Source organism: Anser anser (assembly GCF_964211835.1).
Source record: "Anser anser genome assembly, chromosome: 3".
Classification (NCBI taxonomy): domain Eukaryota; kingdom Metazoa; phylum Chordata; class Aves; order Anseriformes; family Anatidae; genus Anser; species Anser anser.
Genome location: NC_139722.1, coordinates 71,586,234 through 71,611,801, shown reverse-complemented (window position 1 = coordinate 71,611,801; position 25,568 = coordinate 71,586,234). Strand labels below are relative to the sequence as shown.

Sequence of the window (25,568 nt, the reverse complement as noted above, 5' to 3'; positions counted from 1 at the left end):
TGGGCTAGATAGACCTTTTTTTGCTGCATTGTCATATCTGGCTACACTGAGGAAAAAAGGAGGTGCACTAAAATGAATGCTTTTGAAATTCTTTCAGATCTGAAAGACCAGCTTCTTTTTTTTTAAATGCATGAATAAAGATTAGGCCCACTTATTTTGTCTTCTGATTTGCCTAGCTCTAGTTCGCTACTAATCAGTGCTGCATTGTCCTTGTGCAGACGTCACTCAGAAGCTGCTAATCTTAGCTTTGCATTAAAATGAATTTTTTCTGTGATACAGTACTTGAACACAACTCTGGGCATATGTCCAGTCGGCTTGTTAAGGGGAAAATGTAGTGGATCTTTCTGATCTGTGCATGTGTGATTAATGCATTGCATATTGCAAGGGTTGCAAGGAAATATCTGGATAACTCTACCAGTCGTTTGAAACCCACCCTTAATTTAAAAAGAAAACTGTGAGTGTGCTCTGCTAAAATATATGATCCAGCTAGGTTCTGGTTAGGGTGGCTGAGGCCACTTTGCTCACCCCCAGTGCCAGAGCAGCTGCAGCAGCTGCCTTTGATCGCAGGAGACAAGAGCAGTCTCTGAGGGCAACTGTGGCTGCAGGGCTGCAGCCTTGTCTGGGTGGGCAGCAGTTACCTCGCACATGTGAAGTCCACCCATCAGCATGCAACCTTGTGGTCCTAGGAAGCCAGTCCCACAAACAGGAGGTTTCTTGTGTGAGGAGATGGTATATTTAAAATAAAATAAAAAAAAAAAAATCAATAAATGCGGGGAATTTGGTGATACACATTGGTGTTCACATTAATTTATTTTTGGTAAGTTAATGATGGTGTTCTTAATACCACCTTAATGCTAAGAACAGAAATAAGGAAAAAGTGGTTTGTTTTTTTCATGGTAATAATAAAAGAAAAAGAAAACGACTAGTACTGGCTGATGAGAGAGACACTGTGAGGTGGTTTTACCCAGCTGGGCAGCTGAGCTCCACCACACCACTCTCTCACTTCCCCTCCTTAAAGGGAAAGGGGGAGAAAATACAATGGAAAGGGCTCAGGGGTTGAGATAAGGACAGGGAGATCACTCAACAGTTATTGTGACAGGCAAAACAGACACAGCATAGGGAAATTAATATAATTTATTACATATTACTAACAAGCTAGAGCAGTGAGAAACAAAAATCAAACTACAAACACCGTCGCCCATCCACCCTTCTCTACGTCCTCCACCTGAGTGGCACAGAGGAATGGGGAATGGGGGCTGTGGTCAGTCCCTAACACAGATAAATATTAGGTACCTCTCCTGACTGTTCTTCAGACTCACACAGAACCACTGGAATTTAAATTAGGAAAAGATCTGTTAGGCCAGCCACTCTGTGCCTGCCAGCCACAGAGTCTCCTACCATGTATGAAGTACTTTGTCCAATGTTAACATGCATTATTGACCCACACCTTTGACGGTGTTAGGATCTCATGCCCATACACTGACAACTGGAAACTAAAACTTAGTTATTTACAGGTCTAGATCAATGAACTGAGAATAGTTTATGCATTTTTTTCTGTTTTGCCATCTCCATGTCAGATTGAAGCAGAGATCTCCAGAGAGAATAGGTTAAAGAATAACATGTATTTTATTATTTTCATCATATTTTTCTACCCTGATGTAAAGACTGTGATTAGTAGTTTGTGTGTTGTACTGGTGTAGAATATTTAACATATAATGATACTGGATTCTTGTTAACTTCTTTGCCCTGTTCAGTGGTAATACCTTCTATGCTTTATATGAAGGTTGTTTGTTTTCTGCTCTGAGCCTGCATTTTCCAACGAACATGCTCAAAATTAGGCTCCTGAAGTGCACACTCTGAGACCTAGATAAATTGGCCTGATTCTAAAGGTACTGATCTCCTGTAATTCCCATGGAAGTCAACAGCAACTAGAGAAATTCAGGTATTAATCGCATCAATTAATTGGTTGCCTGAGTATGTATTCAGGTTCCTAATTTAAGTATCCAGGATGGTTAATGTTCTGAAAGCTGCAGCACAATTACTGAGTTTTGTCTTCCTCTTGCAAAGTCTCAGGCTTTGTATGAATAGCATGACACTTGAAATTTAATCAGTCCTGTTTCCTGTCCTTTTCATTTGCTCCTTCTCTGTATGCTATAATAGGATATCTGTAAGGGCATCTGACTCAACAATTTCATTTATTAATGGTGAAAATCATGATTGAAGCTAGCCAAATAACATCAAAATCTGCAAATATTTCTTTAGATTTCTAAATTAGTTTGATTTTAAGTGTGCTCATTCCTGTCTCCTGTAAGAGTAGCAGCAACTCATTATCTGCTAGACTTGTTCCAAATAACAGATCTGTTAAGAATAGTAGTTCTAAATATGTCTTTAATGGAGTATGCAAGTAAGGCAGCAAGGTTACATAGTTACCTAAGGGAGAGGGTAAAACTGAAGGTTGGGTTTTCTCTTTTTTGAAATCATTTCATTTAGAAAATGTTCTCTGTAGAATCCAGCCTTTAGAAAGACTGTGTCAGGATCTAGGATGGCAATAGAGGAAGAAGTTAGCTGTGCAATTTGTAAAGAAAGCAAGAAAAGCAGATGCATTCAAGGTCTCTGTGATAATAACCAATCATACTAAAATGGCGCCTGAGGCTTTGAGAGCATATTGAGGGCATTCGTGGAACCCTGCAAAGTCTGAAAAAGGGGCTCGGAGACAGGTTATGGTTGAACTGCGAATGACAGCAGCAACTACAGAATATGCAGTAGGAGTAACAAATTGAATTCCCTGCTGTCATATTGCCAAGAAATAGGACAGAAGAAAATAAAAGAATTGAAACAAACAAACAAAAAGCAGTCAAAGAATGTCTTGGGATGGGGGGATTGGGATGCCAGATCAGAGTATGGCCTGTTCTGGATCAGGCAGGGTAAATGGCCTCCTTTCCATTCATACTGTTTGTGAATCTTCCATTAAAATAATTGTTATTGCATATGTCCTTTAAAATCAAAGGTTGAGCTTGGCTGTTCAAATATCTTTGCCAGCATTAAATTTTAGTCAGTTAATGAAATAATAAGATGGATTTCAGATGCTATATCTGGATTTGAAATCAGTGTCTTTGCTGATTACATGTACAAACCATTCAATCAAGGAACAACAACAACACAAATCTGCTTGCATATATTATTCCTGCTTATAAGATGAAATATTCATTTCTAATTAAAATAGGAGCTGAGAAATAATGACTTGCTGTAGAAGTTAAATAATAATCTCAAATAAATAATAGAATATGCTGTGGTCATTTTGCAGGCAGTTTGTACACAGTCCAGCTTTTAAGAAAAACAAATTAATCATAATAATTATTTGTCAAGCTCTCATAATAATTACTGTCTGTCTCTAAGAAAGGCACTGGAATCACTTCAGTTTATCTCCTGTGTTGCCTATTTCTATAATAAACATGTCAATTAGTGTTATTAACAAGCACAGTGTTAATGTCCTAACTATCTGCATTAGAGTAGGTTTTTTTTAAGTCTAAACTGCTTCCAACTTGATGAATTCTCCAAGTTCAGAATAGCAAGTAGAGTTTTATTGATTTCTAATTTTAAGACTTGAATATGATCATTCATTATATTTAGGTATTTGATCATAGCTACTAATAAGTCACTGTAATTTCATGACAGATTTCTGGTCAATTCCGTGAGTCTTCCAATAGTTGATCACAGTATTTTATTTGGTGATGAATGACCAGAAGGTAGAAGGGCCACATATAGATGTTCTTCTAACCATTCAGTGGGTTAAGTATCTACAGCTCACTCTGTTCATGATAGAATTAATTCCAATCATCATCACTAGAATGTGCATAAAAATGAAAGTTCATAATTTTATGTGCATTATGGGAGTTGTATGTATTGTCTCAATTTGGCTCATAAAGGCAGCCATGAAAAAGGTGGCACATAAATACAAAGTAATGTTTCTTTTCAAACCATTTGAACTGATGCTAAAAAATCTGACCTGTGTTTACCTGGGAGTCCAAGACACAGAAATTGATTTATCTCAAATAAAAACAATTATTTTCCTCTGTTGTTTTCCAGTCTATTAATTCCAAAGTACTGGAATTAAGACAATAGCCTAAATGAGGTAATCAATAACCTTAAAAATTAACCTTCTTGTCAATTTTGGTAATGTTCCTTCACTACTGGACGTTATGTGAATTGAATTTCTCAAGCTGATTGCCTCGCAAGAACACACACAAAGGTCGTGAGCATGGATCCTTTTTATTTGGGGGGGGGGGGGGGTAAGGCAGACAGTTTTTCTTTTTCCCTTCACTGAGCTATACTCCGTACATCTTGTACATCTATCAGTCTGTTTCATTAAAAAAACAGTCATCACTGCAGAGCTATTTCATGATGGTCATTCTACTAAAAGCTAGGAACAAAGAGAAGCAGTGCAAAGATTTCTTTCTAGGTCTTTGACAGCTTATAGGAGAGGATATGTACAGTCGTGTCAGAAGAGGTTTCAAACGCTGCCTTGCAGATGTGTTTAGAGGAGAAAGAATCTTAGCAAGTCATCCTCATATGGCCATATACCCTATTTTTTTTTCTTCAGTAAAATTCTTTATAACATCAACAGAATTTTAACCCAGAAGGAAGAAACAGAGAGGCTTTGGGCCATACTGTCATCCCCAACAGAAGCTTTATTAGGCTGTTGAGCTTCTCTCAAGCCATCTGGTGTAAGTATTTATCTCCAGACCTGTATTTAACACCACGTGCCATATTCATTAACTTGTAGAGAAAGTTCTCTCCTAGTTATCCAGCTTTCTGCTTATGTTCCTCTTGCTATAAATACTTTCTGTGGCCATGTATCCTTGCAACTTTTTTTTTTTTTTTTTTTTTCGTGTGTGTGTGTGTGACCAGTTTCTTTTAGCTCTTACTGGCAGTAACAACCTTGCCGGGGGCAGCCCTCTCCTGGTGTGGCTGCCATGCAGGCAGCTCTGCTGTTGGCATGGCCCTTAGGTAGCATGTTATATTTCCTTTTGAGCCCTTTCTTTTCTGCTAGCCAACACAAGAGAGAGAATAGGCAATGCAGATTTATGGAGAAAGGGAAAAAGAACTTTTTCTCCACTGCAGGCCTGTTTTTCACTCCCCTGCCTCCCTCTCCAGTGATGCAGTGCTGGCACAGTCACGCTGCTAGCTGCTCAGAGGTCTCCAGCTTCCCCCTAGCCTCTCCCAAAGCCAGAGAAAGGCTGCAGCACTGCGCACCATCTGGGAGTGTCAGTGAATGTATAATATCTCACCCAGGCATGCTTGCTTGCTCACCTGAGCACTGTCACGTACTGACATCAGGCATGGCCCCGCTTCCTCTTCGCGTGAAGCTGCAGCCAGCCTTTGGGAAATGACGGTCTCATCTTCTGCCTAGCTCCTGTGGGTCAGTAAAAATGAGATGTAAAAGGAAAGTTCTCTCTGCTCTCTTGGGCACAGGCACATTGGAACACAGGTTTGTCATCTCCCACAATGTGAGCATGAGTTATGTGCATTGTCACTTGGTGTTTACATCTTAAATCTGCTTTTCCTGGAGTCATATGGCTGTGTGAGAGTCTGAATGTCCATAGAGAGAGGCAGAAAAGGCAGGGAGGCGAAGGGAGCTTCAGACTCCTCTGTCTGCTTAGCAAAGTTTGCAGACTGTGGAAGACAATAGCAGTTAGGAGATCTGTTTCCTTTTGTTTTGCTCCTAAGTTGTGTTGTGTAAGGGCTGGACCTGTGAGTTCAGCATTGGCTAAGGGCTGGCAGCACTGCTCAGTCCCCTGCCCAGAGCCTAGTGACTCTGAGACTCTCCTGCATCTGATTAATGAGTGAGTCAGCAGCTTGTGCAGACATTTCCCCTCATAATATTTCAGCTTCACTGTGGCACTGTCGTATTTGTGTATGCCAGCCTCATTCTAGAGTCTTTGACACTAAGCTCTTAAAGCCCTGATGTGCTTACATAACGTGATATGGAGAACCAAGAAAGTAAATTTAATTAATTTCCCTACTGCTTCTAACACACAGGGAGAGACAAAAGGAAGATACGTCTTTTTGAACACTGAAGGATAATGTGGCATCCTTACAAAAACAGGCAGGGAAGCTGAAGACACTGATGTTGTGTAGTGTGTCTAAAAAGAGGACTGATCTTTTAAGGTTTAAGTGTTAGACATCTGAACCAAAGAAGAACCTGCGCCTCTTGATGGCTGAATTCTTATTTTGGTTTTCTTTAGTGATTGAGTTGATATCCATGAAAGATATGTAGGTGAAAGTGAGGAAAAAAAAGACCCTCATATATTCACCAGCTCAGCTTTATTCCAGGAGAAAAAAGGTCATTAGTTATTTGTCTGACTTTGCTAGTGAAAATATATAACTCCTTGCACACAGCTTTTGCTGCAGTCAGCATCCAGTTAATGCCGTGGCCTTTGAATTGTTTTCACTTCTCTCTGTAGTTTTATCTAAAACTAGAAATACACCAATCCCAATTAAAAGGCAACTTTCACCAGGCGTAGCAGTAGTATCTGGCAGACGCTTAGGTTTCCTTGTGCTCAAAAAGAAAATAGCAGGGTATCTCAACCGGTAACTGTAATCATATCCTAGCTTTTCAGGGAAAAAAGTGCATCAAATATAATTGCATGAAGAGAATCTCTTTGCTTGGGGAAATAAAAACATTTAAAGAATGGAAGTGAAACCTTTCTGATTTAATGACAGCCTGAAAATGAAGTCTGTAACCCTGTGAACTCCATTTATTGCTTCATGAGTACTGTAAAATTTCCAATGTTTATTGGTGTGTTTTCAAATCAAACCCTCACATTGTAAGATATTCCCCCTCTCACCTGCCCTGGTGAAAGCTTTCTGTACTCTTGCCAAATGGCAGAGCCACTTGCTATTCTATTGAGAGCACTGCACTATTTTGTATAGATCGGTGACAGGAGGCAGTTAGGGAAAGATCCTTTTTCTTAAATAATACTTCCTTCCTGACCCTTACCTGACAAGTAGTAGAGTTTCATCCAGTCAAACAAATAGTTTACATTACAATGGGAATCAATTATCTGTTTTATCTTGTGTCTTTTTGATAGCTCTTCTACCATCCTTCCTGTGTGTCCTATCAGTCAGGACCCTCTCATCTCGCTGTATTTAGTTGCTTCTTGAACTTGCTTCCCTGCTGCAAACATGCGGACATCAATGTGGGAAGTGACCATTACACATATGGTCTGCTTTTGTTTGAAAACAATAATAGAGCTGCTTTCTGGGGGCAGAAACCATACTTGAGAAAATAATTTACCATGATAGGATTATCTGTTGTAGGTTAAATGAAACATTTATTATGGTCTGTGGCAAATTTTTCAGTCTATCATTCTGTCTCATGAAAATTGCAAGTAATTTTTAAATTCAGATTGAAACAAAGCCTTTTATTTTCTTATCCTATTTTTGGTTAGTGAAACAGACAAACAAAATCAGTTTTGCACAAATTTCCAGCAGTCGCATTAGCTTGTACACAGAGCCACCAAGGTCATTGAGACAGTCCATTACAATAATCTAAGCAAAGTCTTCAGCCCTGATCCACAATTACTTGTTCTAATCACTCACTAACATTTACTGGCCTCTCCTTCTCAGGCAGGCAGCTACAGCTGGAATTGCCTGGATAACAGGCAGTTACTTTTGAAAACACAACTTCAGATAATTTTTTTTTTTTATTTTGTAGCTGCTTATTTGATTGTGGGCTGAAACAGATGGGCATTTGGATGTTTTTGTATACAACAAATAACTTTTATGAATCCGACACCTTAGCTCTAACTACATTTGGACTTAATGAGAGCAGTGGAGTCAACAAATTCCTCTCTATACCATCAATAAATGAAGATTTTATTCAGATTCCATTGCCATATAATATTAATGAACAGAATGCATTTGCTTTTAAAAAGATGATATGCAGAGAAAGCCATTTACTGTGCAGGTTGTGAACACATCATCTCTATACTAATTACAATTAGAGGCATTATAATCTTTAGTAACCATTTTGCAATGCCTTAAGGTGAATTTTGTTAAATAATTATGCTGTTATCCTTGTTGTTAGATAACATAAGAGATGTTATAAATAGAACATGAGAAAGAAAGAACTGGCAATATTTGTAAAATACCTGAACCCATAATGCCAAATGAGCTTAAACAAAAGAAGCCTTTTGCAAAAGTTATTTAATAGAATCTTAATTTGGCTCTTAATAACATGATAAATAACAAGATAAAATGATCCCAAAAAAGGAAAAGAAAAAATATACAAGGAATATGTGACAAAAGAGAAATGTAGAATTAATTGCATTTTCTCTCCTATGTGTCCAAAGATAAAGCTCTAATTAGATAGTTATGCATCTAAATAAAAGTGCCCTATTTTTTCCAAGGAGACAGATATCCTAAAATTAAAACAAAAACAAACCAAAAAAAATTGAGCTAAGTCTGTTCATCACCTTTCATGTGCCGTTTAGTTGCCAAAATAATCTTTAGCTGCTACTGTTAGGGACCCAGATTTGAAATGACCTAACTTTTCAGCATGTTGGCCTTCTGCCCTGCTCCCTGCAAGATCCTATGGCACAAATTTGGTGGGGTCCAAGTTTGTCAGGTCTTCTCTTATAAGGCACTGCAAGATATGTGACTTCCATTATTTGCCAAGGGCATGTTATATCACTCACAAACTTGTACAGAGCCAGATGGTCATGTTTGCTCGGAGTCATTGGTAAGGCAGTGTATGCTGGGACTGAAAGAGAGGATAGGAAATCTGCCTCCACGATTTCTCCAACACATGGGGACATTTGCTGCAAACCTGGGTACCGCTCTACCAGATCATGGAGTTACCATGATCTGCTGCCTGGCATCTTGTCAGGGAAGCACTCTTCACTCTTTGGTGTGGCTTTGTGCCAGGTTGTTTTGCACACAGCCCAAGTATGGCAGACTTCTTTTTTTCATCTTCCCAGGGAAATTTAGCCCTGGTTGTACTTCCAAAATCATTTCTTTGCTTAAATGAGCACTCATATTGAAAGTAGCCCCCCACCACGCAACTGGTAATAAAGCTAAAATCTCATATGATTTACCCACAAAGCATTTCAGTCCTGGGAAGGACCACTACAGTTGAAGAAGGCAGTGTGTACCATTTCTAAGACCTTCATTCTTCTGTCATGACTGCCAGAAAAGATGATAGCTTTCATAAGAGATACTAACTGGACCAAGAGAACAAAATATCTTTTTATATGATATTAAATATTCAGCATATGACAGTTCGTTTTGCAGTCTGCAACAAACTATAAAAATATCTGCTTATTCCAGATCAAACATTATCATTTACAACAATTTTATTCAACAGATTTTGTCTTTTTTTTTTGTCTTTTTATTCTAATCAGGAGTCATCTGTGAACAGACTGTGTTCTTTATCAAATGTGCATATTTGTTCAAAATTTACCAACTGGCTAGGTATTGATCCAATTCTCCAACCAAAATGTTTTTACATTTCTTTCCATCCCAAATTCCTTCCTGCCCTAACCTTTCTGAGGACCACAAACAAGTAATCATTCGTGCTTAATTTCTTGCTGAATATTAGTATAGGCTTTTCCTGTCTTCACCTTCTACCTTAAAGTTTACGTCACTTCTAGCCCTCATTTGGTATTATAGCTTTTCTCAATTTCAGTTTACCAAGTGAGATTTGTATGAGTACCCTCTCTGCTCTTGAGAACACTAATAGTTGCACACCTACTTCACAGCAAAGGCATTAGACTGTATTCATGGTTGCTTTACATTCAGCTCCTTGTAAGTACCTACCTGGAGATAATACTAGTTAATTTTGAGGCACATTACAGTAAAAGGAAAGACTAACAATTTGTTTCATGAGATTTTATTCTGTCCTGCATCTACTTAGGTATTACGTTTAGATGTGCTGGGAGCATTTTTCAGTTGTGTACAGTCAGGGTGTTTTTTGATGTTGTTGTGATTTTTTTTTTTTTTAAGTAGACTATGTGTGTATAGACTCCCTCTTTTTTTCGTCTTTCATATGATGACTGACAAATAAAAGAGAATAAAAACAAAATTTTGATAAGAAAAAATGACCCAAACCTTTGAGGAATTGTTTAAAGGAAATTATTAAAGGAAGATTTGCATTGCATCCAATAGAAAAATAAGTAAGTGTGAAATTTAGGACACCTGAATACTTCAATGTCATTCAAAAAGGTAATGGCCTAATTCAAGTGATTTCAATTAATCCGATACTAACATGACTTACAATTTTTCTTTGCGTAGTAAAAACTAAGGTCCCTTGAAAATATAAATAAATAAGAAAGGTAACAAAATACTTTTTTATTTTTAATGTTAATTCACCCTAGTGTTCAGGTTAGTTTTTGTAGATCAGTAATATTTTTGAGAGAGAAGAAGTAAAAGTGAAAGTTTCACAGTCCAGAGTTCTGCTTTGCTCTTTTCAAAGACTCATTAAGGGAAAAATAGCAACTTTATAGACAAGGCTCATAACAAAAAAAATACAGTTCTTGCATTTCTTAAAAAGCTGTCCTGTGAAAGTTTAATTGATCATTGATTTCCTGTATTTTATCTCTGGCTAAACATAATTACATGATCTCACTTTCTTAAAAAAACAGTTCTTACTTGTTGTTGTAAGTGAATTTTTACAAGCCCAAATACATGAGTATATCAATAACTTATAATGGTGGAAATGAAATAAATTGGATTTTGCCAGCAGGAAGTTAAATTTAGATAAAGCGTGACTTCTCATGGTAGATTTACTGTGAAATAGCTTATTTGCACATAGGGAATTTTATATTACTGATCTGTGGACAATTCATTACCAGATGAGGCTTCTTATGGTACTTTCCACTAGAGTGCAACTATTTCTGCAAGTGCAGAAAGGCAGTCACCTCTGCAGTGTGGGGCTACGTTTCAAGCCTCAATGCAAGCTATTCACTCATACTTAGTCAAAAGCAAATCCTCCCACCATCAAATATTTATTCTCTTTGGAGGTACGCATATTATATTGAAATACGAGAAACCAAATCTGTGCTTTGCTAAGGTCATACATACTTGAGGAAAATAGTCTCATTTTAAAACATTTCTGCCTCTGGCAGCCATCTGAATGTTTGTCTCAGGAAAAGTGTATGGATACTGCCATTATCTCCTGAAAGGGTCACTGAAGTGTATGTTCCTATACATTTTTTTCATTAATTGAGAAATTAGGAAGGCATCTCAGATAAACTCTCAGGTAGAAAACCATTGTGACCTCTTTTTGTCATTTTGTGATCTCTTCAGCTGCTGGCCACCAAGAGGCTACCATGGCAGAGAACTGCAGTGCTGAGTTCAGGGTCTTTCCACCTCTCTTTCATGTCAGGATGGAGAACACATTCATTTTCTACATTCATTTTCCTCTACAGGAAGGCAGAAGCAGTGGTAAATTCACACTGTGTTAGTCCTAAGGGACTAATCAGCAGATAAAACACACCTAGGGATAATATATTCAGACCACACATAAACTAGTTTGGGGAACAAATGCCTAGACTGTGCCATGCGTACTGTAAGTGAGTAGTACATGCAGTGCCATAGTGTTTGTTTCCCTGGTTAAATATTCTGTCGGTGTACATATAAGGTTTCTATTCTCACTGTATTTTATAACATGGATCTGAATGGGATGTGATTTGAAGGGAGTTTCGAATCTTTTCCTGCAAGGAAAGTGGCAGATATGTTGCCTCTGGGAAATATTTATCTGGCTGCTCCTTGTTTGGTGGTGCTGGCAGCGAGTGCATCTCAGTGTGAGGAGCATACAAACCCAGTCAGTCAGATTATGTGTATTTTCACAATGCTTTCTTTCTTCACCATCACAACTGCTTGCTATGCTCTGCTCATCTGGAAAATAGCTACTGAAGCAAGACTTCCTTGCCCAGTTGCAACCAATATCCTGTGCAAGGGAAACACAGAGAACAAAACCTAGAAATCCCTTTCTTCGGAATCTGTGCTAATCCCCAGGTGATGTTTCTGAGTTGTAGGGCAAACAAATGGAGAAGGCCTCCCAAATCTGAGTCTTTCCCAAGGATGAATGTAAGGTTTGTCTTGATTACCTGCTTTGAAAGCCATACAATATCTGCACTGGGAGAAGGAGCTGGTTTTTAACTTGAAAGTTTCAGTGAACTTGTAGTTTTTCCTCTTTTCTTCATATGAAAATGACAGCTACCTTCTCCAACCTGGCTTTGAGAAGTGTCAGTTAACACCTAGTCTCTCACACATCCTACTTTCCTAGCGCAGACAAGGTGTTACTTAGACAAAGTACCAGAGACTGGGTTGCAAACGCCTGTTAACACTGCGTAACGTGGGAGGCCTACAGATGACAGCATCTTGCAGTTTTGAGCATATTGAAATAGGATGACTCAGGGGAAAGGAAACAAAACAGGGAGGTTTCTTTCGCCCTTAGGACCCATGCGGTTTGGGTCCTCTGTGACTCGGGGTTGGCACTGGCAGCGTCCAGCAGCTTGTGACAGGAAACTGGGGGATGGCCCGGTCTTGGCGGGCCCTGGCTTGGAATGCAGCCACAAACGGCACCCTCTGGCAGGGCCTGAATGTCAGCAGATCGGGGCTAAAGGGGGAAAGCCTTCACTGCCACATTGTTCCTGATCAATGGACAGAGACGTCAATGCCAGCCCAGGCTGGATCTTCTAAGCCACAGTTACATAAAATGTCTCTTAGTGTGACCAGCTTTGTATGGCTCTCTCTAGTAATCCCAAATTGGTGCGCCTACTACTACTTTTATCTACCATGATTATTTCTGATAACTTGAGAAGTGATGCTGATTTACACTGTTTGCTTATTTACACTGAAACAGGCATTACTATCTTTGCCCCCCAAAAAATGAGATTTCAAAAACAGTCTTCAAATGTGACAAAAAATCAAACTTAAGGCAAATTGCTTATAAAAATTGTACTAGATTAAATGTGTTGTTCTGATGCTGGGCTGTTTAACCCTTTTATCCATAAATAACTTTGTGGAATGACAAGAAAAAGTTCCAGAATGAACAAATTAAAGCTGACAATTTGATTAAAATGGGGTTTTCTAAAGAGCCAATTTCACTTTATTTCATTTTTTAATTATTGTTTTAATTCCTTGATGGCACCTTGTTTATGTTTCTTAAATATGTAAAACTTTATAAGAGAAAAAGAAAACATTTTTTTTTTTTTACTTCTCACTGCTTTTTCCGTATTTTCTGTTATTTCATATTCCTTTTTTGTTTATAACTTTTCTTTTTTTTTTTTTTTTTTACAAACAGGCAATGAGAGCCTAGAAGAAAACTATGTTCAGGACAGTAAAATGGGATTTGTCATCAATGCTATATATGCCATGGCTCATGGACTCCAAAATATGCATCATTCCCTTTGTCCTGGACACGTTGGGCTGTGTGATGCTATGAAGCCAATCGACGGCAGCAAGCTGTTGGAGTTTCTCCTGAAGTCCACATTCATCGGTGTTTCTGGAGAAGAAGTTTGGTTTGATGAAAAGGGAGATGCCCCTGGAAGGTAAAGAGATTTTTTATCTCAGCTAATTGTACCAGATGTTGGGAAGGGGGCAGTGTTCCTGGATTTGGTGATGGAGATTTCTCTGGCTGCTTTGCTAAAAGCATGCATAGTGTGAGACAGAAACAGAGTTATCTGGGTTAGTCTTACTAGCAGGTGGAAATAACACTGGTAACACATGATGCATTGGTAGCTACAGCTTGTACTGACACAGGAGTTATAATAAACCCTGTAACATTTCTAGTGTTTTGGGAGAGGACGGACCATGTATCTCACAGACTTTTGGTGTCTAAGCTAGCACTGGGGCTCACCACCAGGGCTTTATTACGTAAAGGGCCTAATGCAATTGCTTGGAATTTAACAAAGCATTTGCTTGATGAGGTTTTGAAGGTAGGGCTGTAGCGCACATCCTTTTCCAACTGGATCTCAGCTACTCCAAGTGCCCCAGGAGACAGCCGTGCATCTGTGCCAGACAGTATTTAGTCTTGCTTGCTGAACTCCTGTGTGCTTTCCTTATCTTGCTTCAGATAAGCTCAGCTGTCCCGGAGTTCAAAGATAGGTCAGAATAGAACAGGATAAGTAATAGTGTTTGCCAGAAGGTACTGGGTTTCACTCATTTGGGGTCCAGTAAATTCCAGCTTTGTTAGCTGCTGCTGTCTACCCCTCCCTAGCAGACACAATATGTACCCAAGCAATGAGAGAGACAGCAATTTTGTGGACTTGGACATCACCTTTGTTTCTCTTAAGGGAGACAGCTGATAAATCTTTTCCTCTTCATTTAGGTCTGTGGACTCTGTCCAATTCTTTTAAGTGAGGCATCTCCCAGATGAATTTATTTATTTGTTTTAAATAAATTTAATTCAGCTGCTGGTGTACATGATTCATTATTAACTGAATCCTACTCAGGGGTTACTTCATTTAAGTTAGTTTTGCTACTGAGTTATTAAAGTGTTATAAAAGACTCTCTCACTCCATCTTTGGGCTTATTGCATAAATGCATCTGAGTGCCAACACTGCACAAAGAGAGTGCTCTGGAATAAACAAGAGTGTGCAGCCTGGTGTATGCCTTCAAAGAGTATTTGCAAGACACGGTGGCCTTAAAGCAACTCTTACTCCTCTTGCTATCTTTTGTTATCAAAACTGACCAACTTTTTTACCATTTTCTATTTACATTTCTTGTTATATTAACACAGTATATACATTTAATCAGCTCATTACATTTAAAATAAGAAAAAACCTGGTCAGTTTGGTCTTGTTTCTCATAAAGTGCTGCATACTGTATTTTTTTTAGTCAAAGGTATAAATGAGCTAAGTCAGACTTTGAAACTAGAGGCAAGCAATTCCCTTACATTCTTGCACACACTTATTAACACAAATGTATAAATCAGATATTTGTACATATAGTTTAGATAATACTGAGAAAGTACTGTTTAGTATATATTTAAACTTTATATACACTATTTATCTCCATAAAAGCATTGCTCCAGCTTTGCATATGCTGCTTTATCTAGTTTTTAGCTATGTAGTTTGATGTTTAGGTGTAATTTTCCAATTTTATCCCATATTATACATTAGCTTGTAACCTGAGACTCCCATCAACTCTCATCAGTATAAATTCCAGAATTAGAACAAACAGTTCCCGAATTCAAAATATAGGAGGGTTTATATCAGGATATTTTCCAGAGTAGGTCAGGATGATAGAATTTCTCCCTTCTATCATTTTGGTCTGTAGCAAGGTTCATTTCTCTTGCTTTCCTGGCCTATTTAGAATTTGATGAGTTATTTTTGGTAGAGGTTTTTTACTTTTTTTTTTTTTTTGGTTCTCATTTATATTTTCACAGCTGGAGAGTTAGCATTAGTTTGGGCAAGAGAATTCAGACAATCTTTTTGTTATTCATGCTGTAATCCTTGTATCAGTCTGTGGCATTTATATCTGTACAGCTGGTCCAATCTTTGTACACCAGCAGTAGTTTATGCCCATGTAGAACTGTATGTATCAGTATGTCACTCTAGATTCATCCTAGAGTTTCTAGTGTCCCACACAGTAAAGTTCATTGTGGGTAAGTGAATGTGCCACACCACAGTATCAATACTCCAAAGAACTTCTGTACCTCAGCAAAATGAAAAGCTATACGCCACATATGACACCTAAATAAAGCAGAGAGAGACAGATTTGGTTTGTCAGCTTTTCTATGCCAGTGAAAGAATGCATCATAAATATGTACAAAGTTTTTAAATGTTTTGTTACTATATAATGTAAACAAATCAGCTTCACAAGATGGAATAAGGCAATGTTCCTTCTTAAAAGCCAGGAATTACTTGCAAGATCTGTTAGGTTCTTTGAGCAACAGATCCTCATAACCTCCTGTTTATGGTTGTCATGGGTAGATCAGATAGAGATGCCTGTAGTTATGCTTGGCTGACACTCATAAAATTTTGTTTTGAATCCCTTACGGCTTTGTCAACATTTGACTTTCATAGAGTACATCCCATTTGCTTGCTCAATATTAATCATATCACCCAAATTCCAAGAAATGGCTGGAGAAGCTGTGAGGGATGCAGAAGTCCACACCACATCCTTCTTTGGGCCTGTGCAAGGGGCAGAGGACAGCCATGTATTTCAGGACAGAACATCTCAAGTTCTTGTCTGTTCTAGGGTAACTGCCTACTTTTACCTTATGGCTAGTAGGAAGAAACTTACCCTTCAAGGACAAAAAATGTGCTTAGGCCTCTGACCATAAAATGCTATGGGACAACTGACAGGAGCTGTCAGTGTCCAGCCCCAATGCTTGACCTTGCATGTGTGGAGAAATGATTGTGTTCACAAGCTAACAGAAGCATTGTTGTTCATTTTACCCTAACTAAACTTAGATGTAGACCCATGTAACTCTACCCAGTAGCTGTTCTGGCTTCAAATCTGGTGAAGCCATCTACTGCAATGCTTTGTGTAAATTATTAATGCATAGTGCAGAGACTTAAAACACATATAGTATATAAAGAACTGTGAGGCAAATATTCATTATTGGAGTTTAGCTCCATGGGTAGTTGTTTTGTCCAGTTACAATCCAACATTGTTCAGCAATCCTGTTTACCATTCTGCCTTCCAGAATACCGAACTTACTGCCAGCTTTATGTTACGGCTGTGGAGAAAAGTAACTTCAGCTATTTCAGGCTAACCAGCATTTACCTCAGGGTATGTGCGTGTCCGTGACCAGCTGGCTCATGGTCTGGCTCACAAGTAACTTGTTCATATGACCTCAATGACTTGGTCATAGCATTTCCCAATATACCTGAGACCTTGTCCTTACATTAAAATAAAGGTTTGTTTTCTTATGTGCAGAATGTTTTCATAGCTTCTGAAAATGCTGCTGTATGCATGTAGCTTCCAGCTGCCTCCACAGTCCTCACTTTCTTAGAGCTTCACAGCTCTCAAATTCACTTATTTTGGGGTAATCATTTGTAGCTTGGACACAGCCCCAAACTGCTAAAGTTGTATATGTGTACCTGGGGGAATGGTGACAGGGAGTTATTGAAGCACTGAACTTGTCCTTACTCAAAGATGGAATTTTTCATTTAAGAAAAGAAGGAAAGGATAAAGAACTTATGCATGTCTCCATGCCAAGTATATTTGTTAGATCACATTTTTCCACTTAAAATTCAAGCTGCATATCAAAGCTGCAAGTATTGTACTACATCTTGTCATATGCAAGACTGTGTAAGATCTTTTAGTGTGCATACTTTATTCTTTGACGGTTAACTGATAGAAAAGGGAACAGTGTTATAGGAAAACATAAGAATGGCTTCCAACCTAAAATAAAATCATATCCCTGAATTTGCCAGCTCTTGAATGATATTAAATGAATGCCCCTTTGTGCCTTATAATATATTTTTGCAAAAATTAAAACAATCTATGTAGGCTAGAAAATTCTATTAAGGGAATATGAAGTTTTAGTAATCTTTTATTCCCCTTCCTGAATTCATTTTCCAGTCCATTTTAACTGATTTTGTATTGGTCTAATTCAACATCACACCAAAAAAAAAGTAGGTTCTGCTTGCTAGCAAGAAGCATGTACACCCCTGCTCAATTTTACTCCTGTTTGTTGAATCTACATTATAAAGTGCCCTGCTGTTACTGCTTCTTGCTATTCTGACTCTTCATAATGCTGAAAAAAAGAATGACTTTTTATGTTATTCCTTTGTATGAGATGTGAAATGAGAAGGAATTTTTTTCTGGTGACTTTGAAATTTACCCCTTTCCGTAGCAACTCCTCGGTTAAGACCCAGTTGCTAACCATGGAGCTGTAGAGCTGCTTTTTAAGCACCTGCTTGGAGCTCCATTGAAGTCAATGGCAGGAGTCCCTTTTCCTGCATGGTTCAGTGGAGCCATGCAGTGGCACTGACATCGTCTGAGCATGCACGTTGGCAAGACTGAGATCTAAATACAGTTGTAAGTAAGCACTTCATTAAATTATCTTTCACTAGAGAGATCTCAAAGATTCAATTACCAAAACTAGGCATCTAGAGAGTAGTTTGAGCACCTTTCCTCTGTGAACTGCAGAGTTGAAATTTTGCGTGTTTGAACCTCAATAAAGGAAAAGAAAGAATTGGATATTTCTCCCACTTTGCCCACAAACAAGCATCCTGGTTTTATTTACAGCTCATGTTTTTCTTACCTTTCATTCCTAATGTGCATACAGATTAGCAACACTCATTATAAGCTAAAGAATTTTTTGTCCAGAGACTGAGACAATCCAGTTGAGAAAAACAAGGTAGTAACTAATTCCCAGGCTTGTAAAACAGAAGACGCTTTGTGATTTTCAGCACCAATACTGATTACTGGTTTGCAACCCTCTTTTTCTAAAGCCCTCCCACACATACCTGTTACCTACCTTCTTGTCTGAAGAGGCCAGCCTGTAGATCCATCCTCTTCTGTGTTTTTTTTTTTTTTTTCCTCTCTCCACTATTCATTCTCCCATTCTTGCATATTTCCTATTATGAAATTACCACAGTCAATTACTGCAATTACTGCTTTGCACAAGCCACATTCTGTAGGTAAAAGAAGGAGACAAACACTTAGCAGTAAGGGATGTGCACACATCAGGTACATCACATGGAGGGCAATGATGGAAGTAGGGAAATTGAATGCTTTTGTAACAGTGTTTTATGGTTCTTTTATATTAGTCCTGGGAAGTTCTGTGCTATATGCCTAGGGCAAGGAAGTAAATATTGTTCCTGGGCTGCTAACTTTTCCTCACAGTTTCACTGAGTTAGGTGAGGAAAATAGCGAACTAGTGCTTACAGTTAACTTATGGCACACCAGTTTAGTTAGTTCAAATATTTCTACTGGATGATTACTTCAGGGTTCTCAGCAGAAGAAATACTGCAAGCAATCTATATGTAGGCACCAAGTGTATGTTAAAGGTTCTGAAAAATGGCTGGAAAACACACCATCCAAACAGTACAACAGTACAGGTGAATCTTTAGCAGAGCTTGCTTTCTTTGGTATACAGTCCTTCCTGGACACACAACTTTTTACCCACAGTTTTATGTAAATAGGGCAGTCAATCAGTAATTACATGACAATCAGAGCTGTTATTTACTGCAGATCTTACATTATTTGATGATTCCATGAAACTCTAGTCTATAGTAAGTTTTTATCCTTCATATTGCAGGGCAGTGACTAGCTTTCTATTTTTTCCCTTTCAGGTACGACATCATGAACCTGCAATACATAGAGCCCAACCGCTATGACTATGTCCTCATCGGAACTTGGCACGAGGGTGTACTCAACATCGACGACTACAGGATTCAGATGAACAAGAGTGGGATGGTCCGATCAGTGTGCAGTGAGCCTTGCTTGAAGGGGCAAATTAAGGTTTGCATCAGATCCTTTTTTCCGTATAAATGTGAATAACCGGGCAGTGCTTTTTCACTAAATCCGAGCAATCTTCTTTCAAGCCAAGGGAAACAGAGGGTGTTACTTAGAACTTTCTTTTCTGCAGGAAAGCCAAAATTATAGAAAGACTCCTAGATCAACATTTTATTCTTAAAATCCCATATAAAGGCCCATACTTTCTAAAATTGCCATTGATGCAGAATCTTCCAGTATGACAAGATTTGAATTAAATTTCACCTTATGTGAGAAAGAACAAGATTTTCACTTAGTCATTGCCTACACTGGTAAGTGGCTGGGATTCACTCAGGGGCCTTAAAATAATGTAACCCATGGGAATCCAGTATTTTGTTCCAAAAATAGCACCTGTGAGAAAAAAAATAATTAAAAAGTACATTTATATCTCATGTTCACAACAGGAGGTATGGAAAAACAAATGAAATCACTCTCTGTTTACCAAACAGTAGCACTTGTATCAAGCTACAAGTACTTTGCCACCTGCCATATCTGGATGACATAAAGACATGTTCTACCACTATCAAAATGCTATGGATGCAGTAAGTTTAAAATAGCAAGAAGCTGATTCAGGAATATCACCTTAAAAAAGATTCTCCTTTCTAATTTCATTTAATAAACATATCTGTGGCTTTTAAATCATATATTGCTACTATGAGCCATAGATGATTGATGATTTGGCAAAGGCTTAGTGACATACTCCAGCAGTCTTGGAGGGGAAACAGTACTGGTATTTACTGCCCTCCAAAATATCTTTTCTCTGTTTTTGAGATTGTGCAGTTTGTGTATGTGTGTATATGTAAACAACATGCATACAAAATGCCAGCTTCATCTCCCATTGAAGTCTATTGGACTCTTTCCACAGAATGCCGGAGGAAATGTTAACCAAAAAAATATATATACATATCTCATTCAATGAAACAAACATTTTGTATTTTTCTTAGTTCTGCATATAGATGGATAGGAAGATTCTGGAGAGAAGGCTGGATTCTTCCTTTCTGACAAGAATCTTTTTCATTGTAAATTAGAAATTATGTGCTCGTGCTTGTATATATATATAATATATACATAATATATAAAATATATTAAATAATATTATGAAATATATATGTAAATGCATGAATCAGTCTTCATTCTAATATTTGACTTTATTTACTGCTTTTTACTATTCAACAGATATTAAGTGTGAGCTGAAAGACTTTGTCCCAACCTGAGTCATCTCTCAGACTAAACCTCTTCTCAAGTTTGATTGAAAATGTAACACTGTGACACTGTACCAAAAGGGAAAATGGTTTTACACTTTTAACTCAGGAAAAAAAAAACCATAAATAAATAAAAAATGAAATTGTCCTAAGAGATTATCCTTGAACTTGTAAGCACAATTTTTAATACAAAGGGTTAGATATAAATCCAGGACACTTTTTCTATTTGTTTGCAATGTCCCACATGCAGGAATCCTGTCATTTAAACAATGCAGGTGGTACCTGTTTGCTGTGGGGGCTTCTGTGTTCTCTTATAGAGGCTCATCACTGAGGATATGTTCTGCATTACAGGTGATCAGGAAAGGAGAAGTGAGCTGCTGCTGGATTTGCACTGCTTGCAAGGAGAATGAATTTGTTCAGGATGAATTCACTTGTAAAGCCTGTGAGCTTGGCTGGTGGCCGAATGCTGAACTGACAGGTAGGGATGTGTCCCTCCCAATGCATTCCCATTTGACAGGGCACAATGAGAATGGCATCTGGTGGAGAGTAAGGTGATAGCATGCAAAGATAGTAAAGGGACATATTTAAGGACACATGACAATAAAGACAGTGAAATTTGTACCAAGAAGAAATGACATATTCTGTCTGTTCCTCCACTTTAGTTAACAAAAGCATCAATAAAGCTGTTAAAACTACCAATGAACTTAGCAGCATTTGCTGCAATTTTAGCAGTGAATATCACAGGAGCTCGGTGCATCTTTGTCAGTTTGACATGATAGTCTTTCCTCTTGTTCTATCTTGCAATTAGTAATACTTTGTTTGGGATTTCTAGGCTTGAAGTAACTATCAGAATTTCCTTTTTTTATAAAGATCATTCTCTCTACATCCACCAGCAAAAGGAACATCAATAAAATCTTAAAAAAGGCTGGCAGAAGAAAGGGAAAATTTGGAAAGGGAAAATTAGAATTTGTCTCCCCTGTGAATATGTGAATATGAATGAGTCGTATGCTATGGCATCCTTCTGATCTTTTCTACCTACCAAGGTCAACTGCTCACACCTGCTCTGGGCTTTACAGTAACTATTACCTCAAGAAAATACACATAGTGCATTGAGAAGCACCACCTTGACCTTGGGGTTTGCTTTGTATCACTATGAAAGACCTTGCCTCATGCTGCATCTGCAAAATTTTGCTGCCAGTATTCATCAGAGTATAGTCAGAGAAACAATTTCACTACCTAGCTGAAGATCAACTATACAACTTATCACATCATTGTCCTTCAATATAACTGGGTGGCAACTGGATGTTCCTGCAGCACCAAACACATAGCTAGTCACTGAAGCCAAGTGAATTTTAAGGGGTTTTCTTTTGGGAGGGAAAGCTGGCCACTTTTCCAGCTAATAAGTGTATTATTAATCACAACAAAATGGAAAATTTGACCCATTTTTTTGTTTTGTTTTGTTTTGTTTTTTGAATGGAAAATAAGCTATCCAAGTTCACAGATGTGTGTCTGTACCCCATACCTCTGACCCCAAAAGTCTCCTTCCCTCTTTCTGTGGTGTGCAACAAAACCTAGTTCAAACATATTTATCAGGATACAGAGATATCAATGATCATTCAGTTCCTTTAAGTTTCATGTAAATGGGTTGAAGGAAGAGGAGTTTTTAAAAAAAACCTTCTACAAGCGCCCCAGTTGTGGAAAAACATATTGCTTTTCTAGACACTAGAAAATCTACAGCATCCTTTATAAATGTGCTGATCACTGGAAAAGCTCAGATTCAACCCCCACCTTCTGAGATACCAAAGTCTGCTAATTTTAAAGCGGATATCCACAGAGAACCACATTCTTGGAGGTTCACAGAATTGTTTGTATCTACTATTCAGGGAAGAAAACTAGGACTTCTTTTCAATCAATAAGGCAGAACAAGAACATAGTGAGAGATCAATGTGCACTTGAGCGAATATGGTTCAGTGCTACCAGCTGCCCAAAATAGCTCGAAAGGGGGCATGTCAAAATGACAGGCACTGCCGAAAGGAGTTGAAGAAAGCATGAGTGCTGGAAAAAATCTCAGGGGCATGTTGCAATCTATTAACTTTTAATGAAATCAGTAAGTGACCTGCTGATTTGTGTTTCTTCTCAGCAAGGAGACTGGGCTGCTGCTGTTCTAAAATCACAGTGGCATCAGTCAAATGACAGCATAGCCATCGACTGATTTCCTAGAGAACATCAAAATGGCAGTCTGTTTCTGCACAGATTCTTCATTCCTTCTAATCGAGGAGAAAGATTCTTTTTTAACCCTTATATCAGGGTTACAGGAAGGGAAATTGAGCTACACAAACTCTGACTTTTGGGCTTTGCTGGAGTCACTATTGGTACTATTTAGTATGAAAATCTCTTTTCTTGCCAGCATTTCCCCCATCAAATATGTTTTTATAATTTGGTTTTGTGTGTTGTATTCATACCCTGCCAGTCACTGTAGCATCTAGACACAGACGTTAACATCTCACATTCCAGATTGTTTTTCCCTTTACCTTAAATCATAAATGCTAAACATGTATGCAGTTTTAGTCGTATTTTCCATCACAGATGGAGGTTTTAAAATCCTTAGTCCTTTTAAGAAACATGGATTGCATACTAACCCATTTCCTAAGACGTGCTTTTCGAGATGTTCATTTTCTCCATTTGAAATCAGTCTCTGCTGCTCAGCAATCCTTTGCAGAGATTTAAATTTTAGTTTTAAATATAAAATATTTTTTAGATTACATCCACTAAATATGCATTCAGCGAGGTGGAGTCAGCAGGCAGAAAGAAATTTCTCTCCATAAACGATGTAAACTGTACATTTAGACTGACCTGACAAATTGTCACTAAAACTAGTATCTTAAGGTCTTGTGCAAAGAAGAAGAGAGATCTTTTATAGTAACAGAAATTGTATAAGAGCAATGAATGTCAAGCTAGTAAACCCACTTTTCTCCATCTTGAACAAGCAATAAAACAAGATAAGAGAGGAAGTTTTATAGAGCTATTATGAAACGAATTACAAAGGTTTGGGGCCATCAGCTACCTGGGATGTGTTAATGACCTCAGAAAATATCTTGGAGTGTCTTATTGGCCTTGCAGTATGAACATAATTTAAAAATAAAATTTAATAAAGAAAAATTGATTAGTCTTCTGCTCTGGGAAATGATTCATGGTTAAATTGCAGGGACAATAGAAGATGAAAACTAACAAACAGCTTTTTACTAGAAACTTGTAACTTAAGTTTTTGCCACTGATTCTCTCTCTTTTAAAATCATCATTACTATTATTATTATTTATTTCATGTATGCAATTTGTAAGTACACTGTTTCCTGAGTATCCTCCCCCTGTCTTGACAAGCTTCCTGAGCCTACTGTCTCCTAGCTGGGAAATGACCCACCTTCACAGATGCTGACAAGCAACAACTGTTTGCTGATATAAGCAGTGCAGGCTGTTTTTTGCAATGTTTGTAGCATATGTGGCTCTTGGGGCTTGACAATGCACAGGAATTGCACTGATATAACAAAACATGTTTCTAAAACCTTGCACAGGATAAGCTTAAAGCAATCAATAGACTTACCTACATGCTGAATAAGGGCTAAGTCTCCAAACGTGTTAAGGTAGAATAATATGAGTATGGCTTATGTTGCTAAGCTTAAAGTACACATTGAAACTTAAGCCTCCCAGCAACCACAGACTGTCTTCTGGTTTAAGAAAAGAGCTCTGCATGTATTAATCAAAGAACAGTAGCTTCTGACTGTTAGTCCACTATTAAATGAAAATAATAGCTAATTCCTGCTCAGGGCTGCTGCAGCTAATGGCCAGAGGCTCCTACTTCTAATAAAAAGCTTTTCCTTAATTACATTTCACCAGAAAAATACTGATTGGAAGAACAGTTTTTCCTCACCCATCTGAGTCTTGAACAGATCTTTTTGAGCAAAAGAGAATCCCTTTCCTTTATAAAATAAGATATCCAGATGCACACACTATCATTCCTGTTGTTTTTGATGTTACAGGTGATAGCGTTACCTGTAGTTAAGTCAGCCTGGCACTCTTAGATAAAATGAGTACAGAATTATAAGGCATTCTTTCAGTTCATATGACATTGGAAGACATTAAAAGTTCGTGCAGAAATTTTCCATGTCAGGACTTTGCCTCAGGCTTACTCTTTTTTTTTTTTTTTTTAATTTCAACAAAAAAAAAACGGCTTTTTTCTTTCTCACAATGAGGTTACAGCAAAACTCTGTTTGCTCAGCCCTGATCCATACCTCTGCTTACTTATTCTGTATTTAGAAAGGAGGACTTTACATTTTGGTATAAGTATTAATTGGTAATTTTTTTTCAACATGTGGAAGATACATTTAGACTGAGCAGAATTCTGGGCCTCAGAAGCTCTTAGCTCATACAGGATGATTTCTGAAGATATACTCCATATTGAAGAGGAAAAGGCTGAGCATGACTTTTGCTCATCACAATATCGGGACACTTGCTAAGATTCAGCAATAAAACCGAGTTAAAAAATGTTTCTCTTGCAAGGTAACTAGCACCACCTTTAGTTTGGTGGCCTGACAGCCCCAGCTCTGCCAATGGCTCATGGAGGTACTGATCTCTTGTTCATTACGGTTTTATTTTAAACCTCAGAAAATACCCATAAACACGTAAAAAGCATGTTAACACTGCTAAGTCAAGAACAGAAATCAGGAAATGCCAGAATGAAAATTCTGAGTAGCTCAGCTTCCCAACCTTAACATCCCATTAACATAAAGGATTTTATTTGCTGTGTAATATTCATTGATGATATTATATCTCCAGCACAGACTCCTTTGTGGGGTGAGTGGTGTGGAAGAGAGCTCTGACAGTTAGACACCATTTAAACTGATACCTATA

At 38.0% G+C, this 25,568-nt stretch overlaps 1 protein-coding gene and 1 long non-coding RNA gene across 8 annotated transcripts in view; one reads left to right on the top strand and one right to left on the bottom strand.

Moving 5' to 3' along the window:
• GRM1 (glutamate metabotropic receptor 1) overlaps positions 1–25,568 on the top strand; it is a 187,350-nt gene that overhangs the window by 128,307 nt on the left and 33,475 nt on the right. For all 7 annotated transcript variants that reach the window (XM_083828082.1, XM_083828084.1, XM_083828085.1 and 4 more), the window contains 3 exons: positions 13,310–13,556; positions 19,260–19,428; positions 21,015–21,141. In XM_083828082.1, coding sequence (XP_083684208.1) covers positions 13,310–13,556; positions 19,260–19,428; positions 21,015–21,141 — 543 coding nt within the window. The remainder of the gene's footprint in view (positions 1–13,309; positions 13,557–19,259; positions 19,429–21,014; positions 21,142–25,568) is intronic.
• On the bottom strand, positions 13,281–24,333 carry LOC310896160. Its single transcript, XR_014581241.1, has 3 exons — positions 24,262–24,333; positions 18,443–18,542; positions 13,281–13,549 (listed from the first exon to the last, which is right to left on the bottom strand). It is a non-coding gene; the product is annotated as an uncharacterized lncRNA (long non-coding RNA).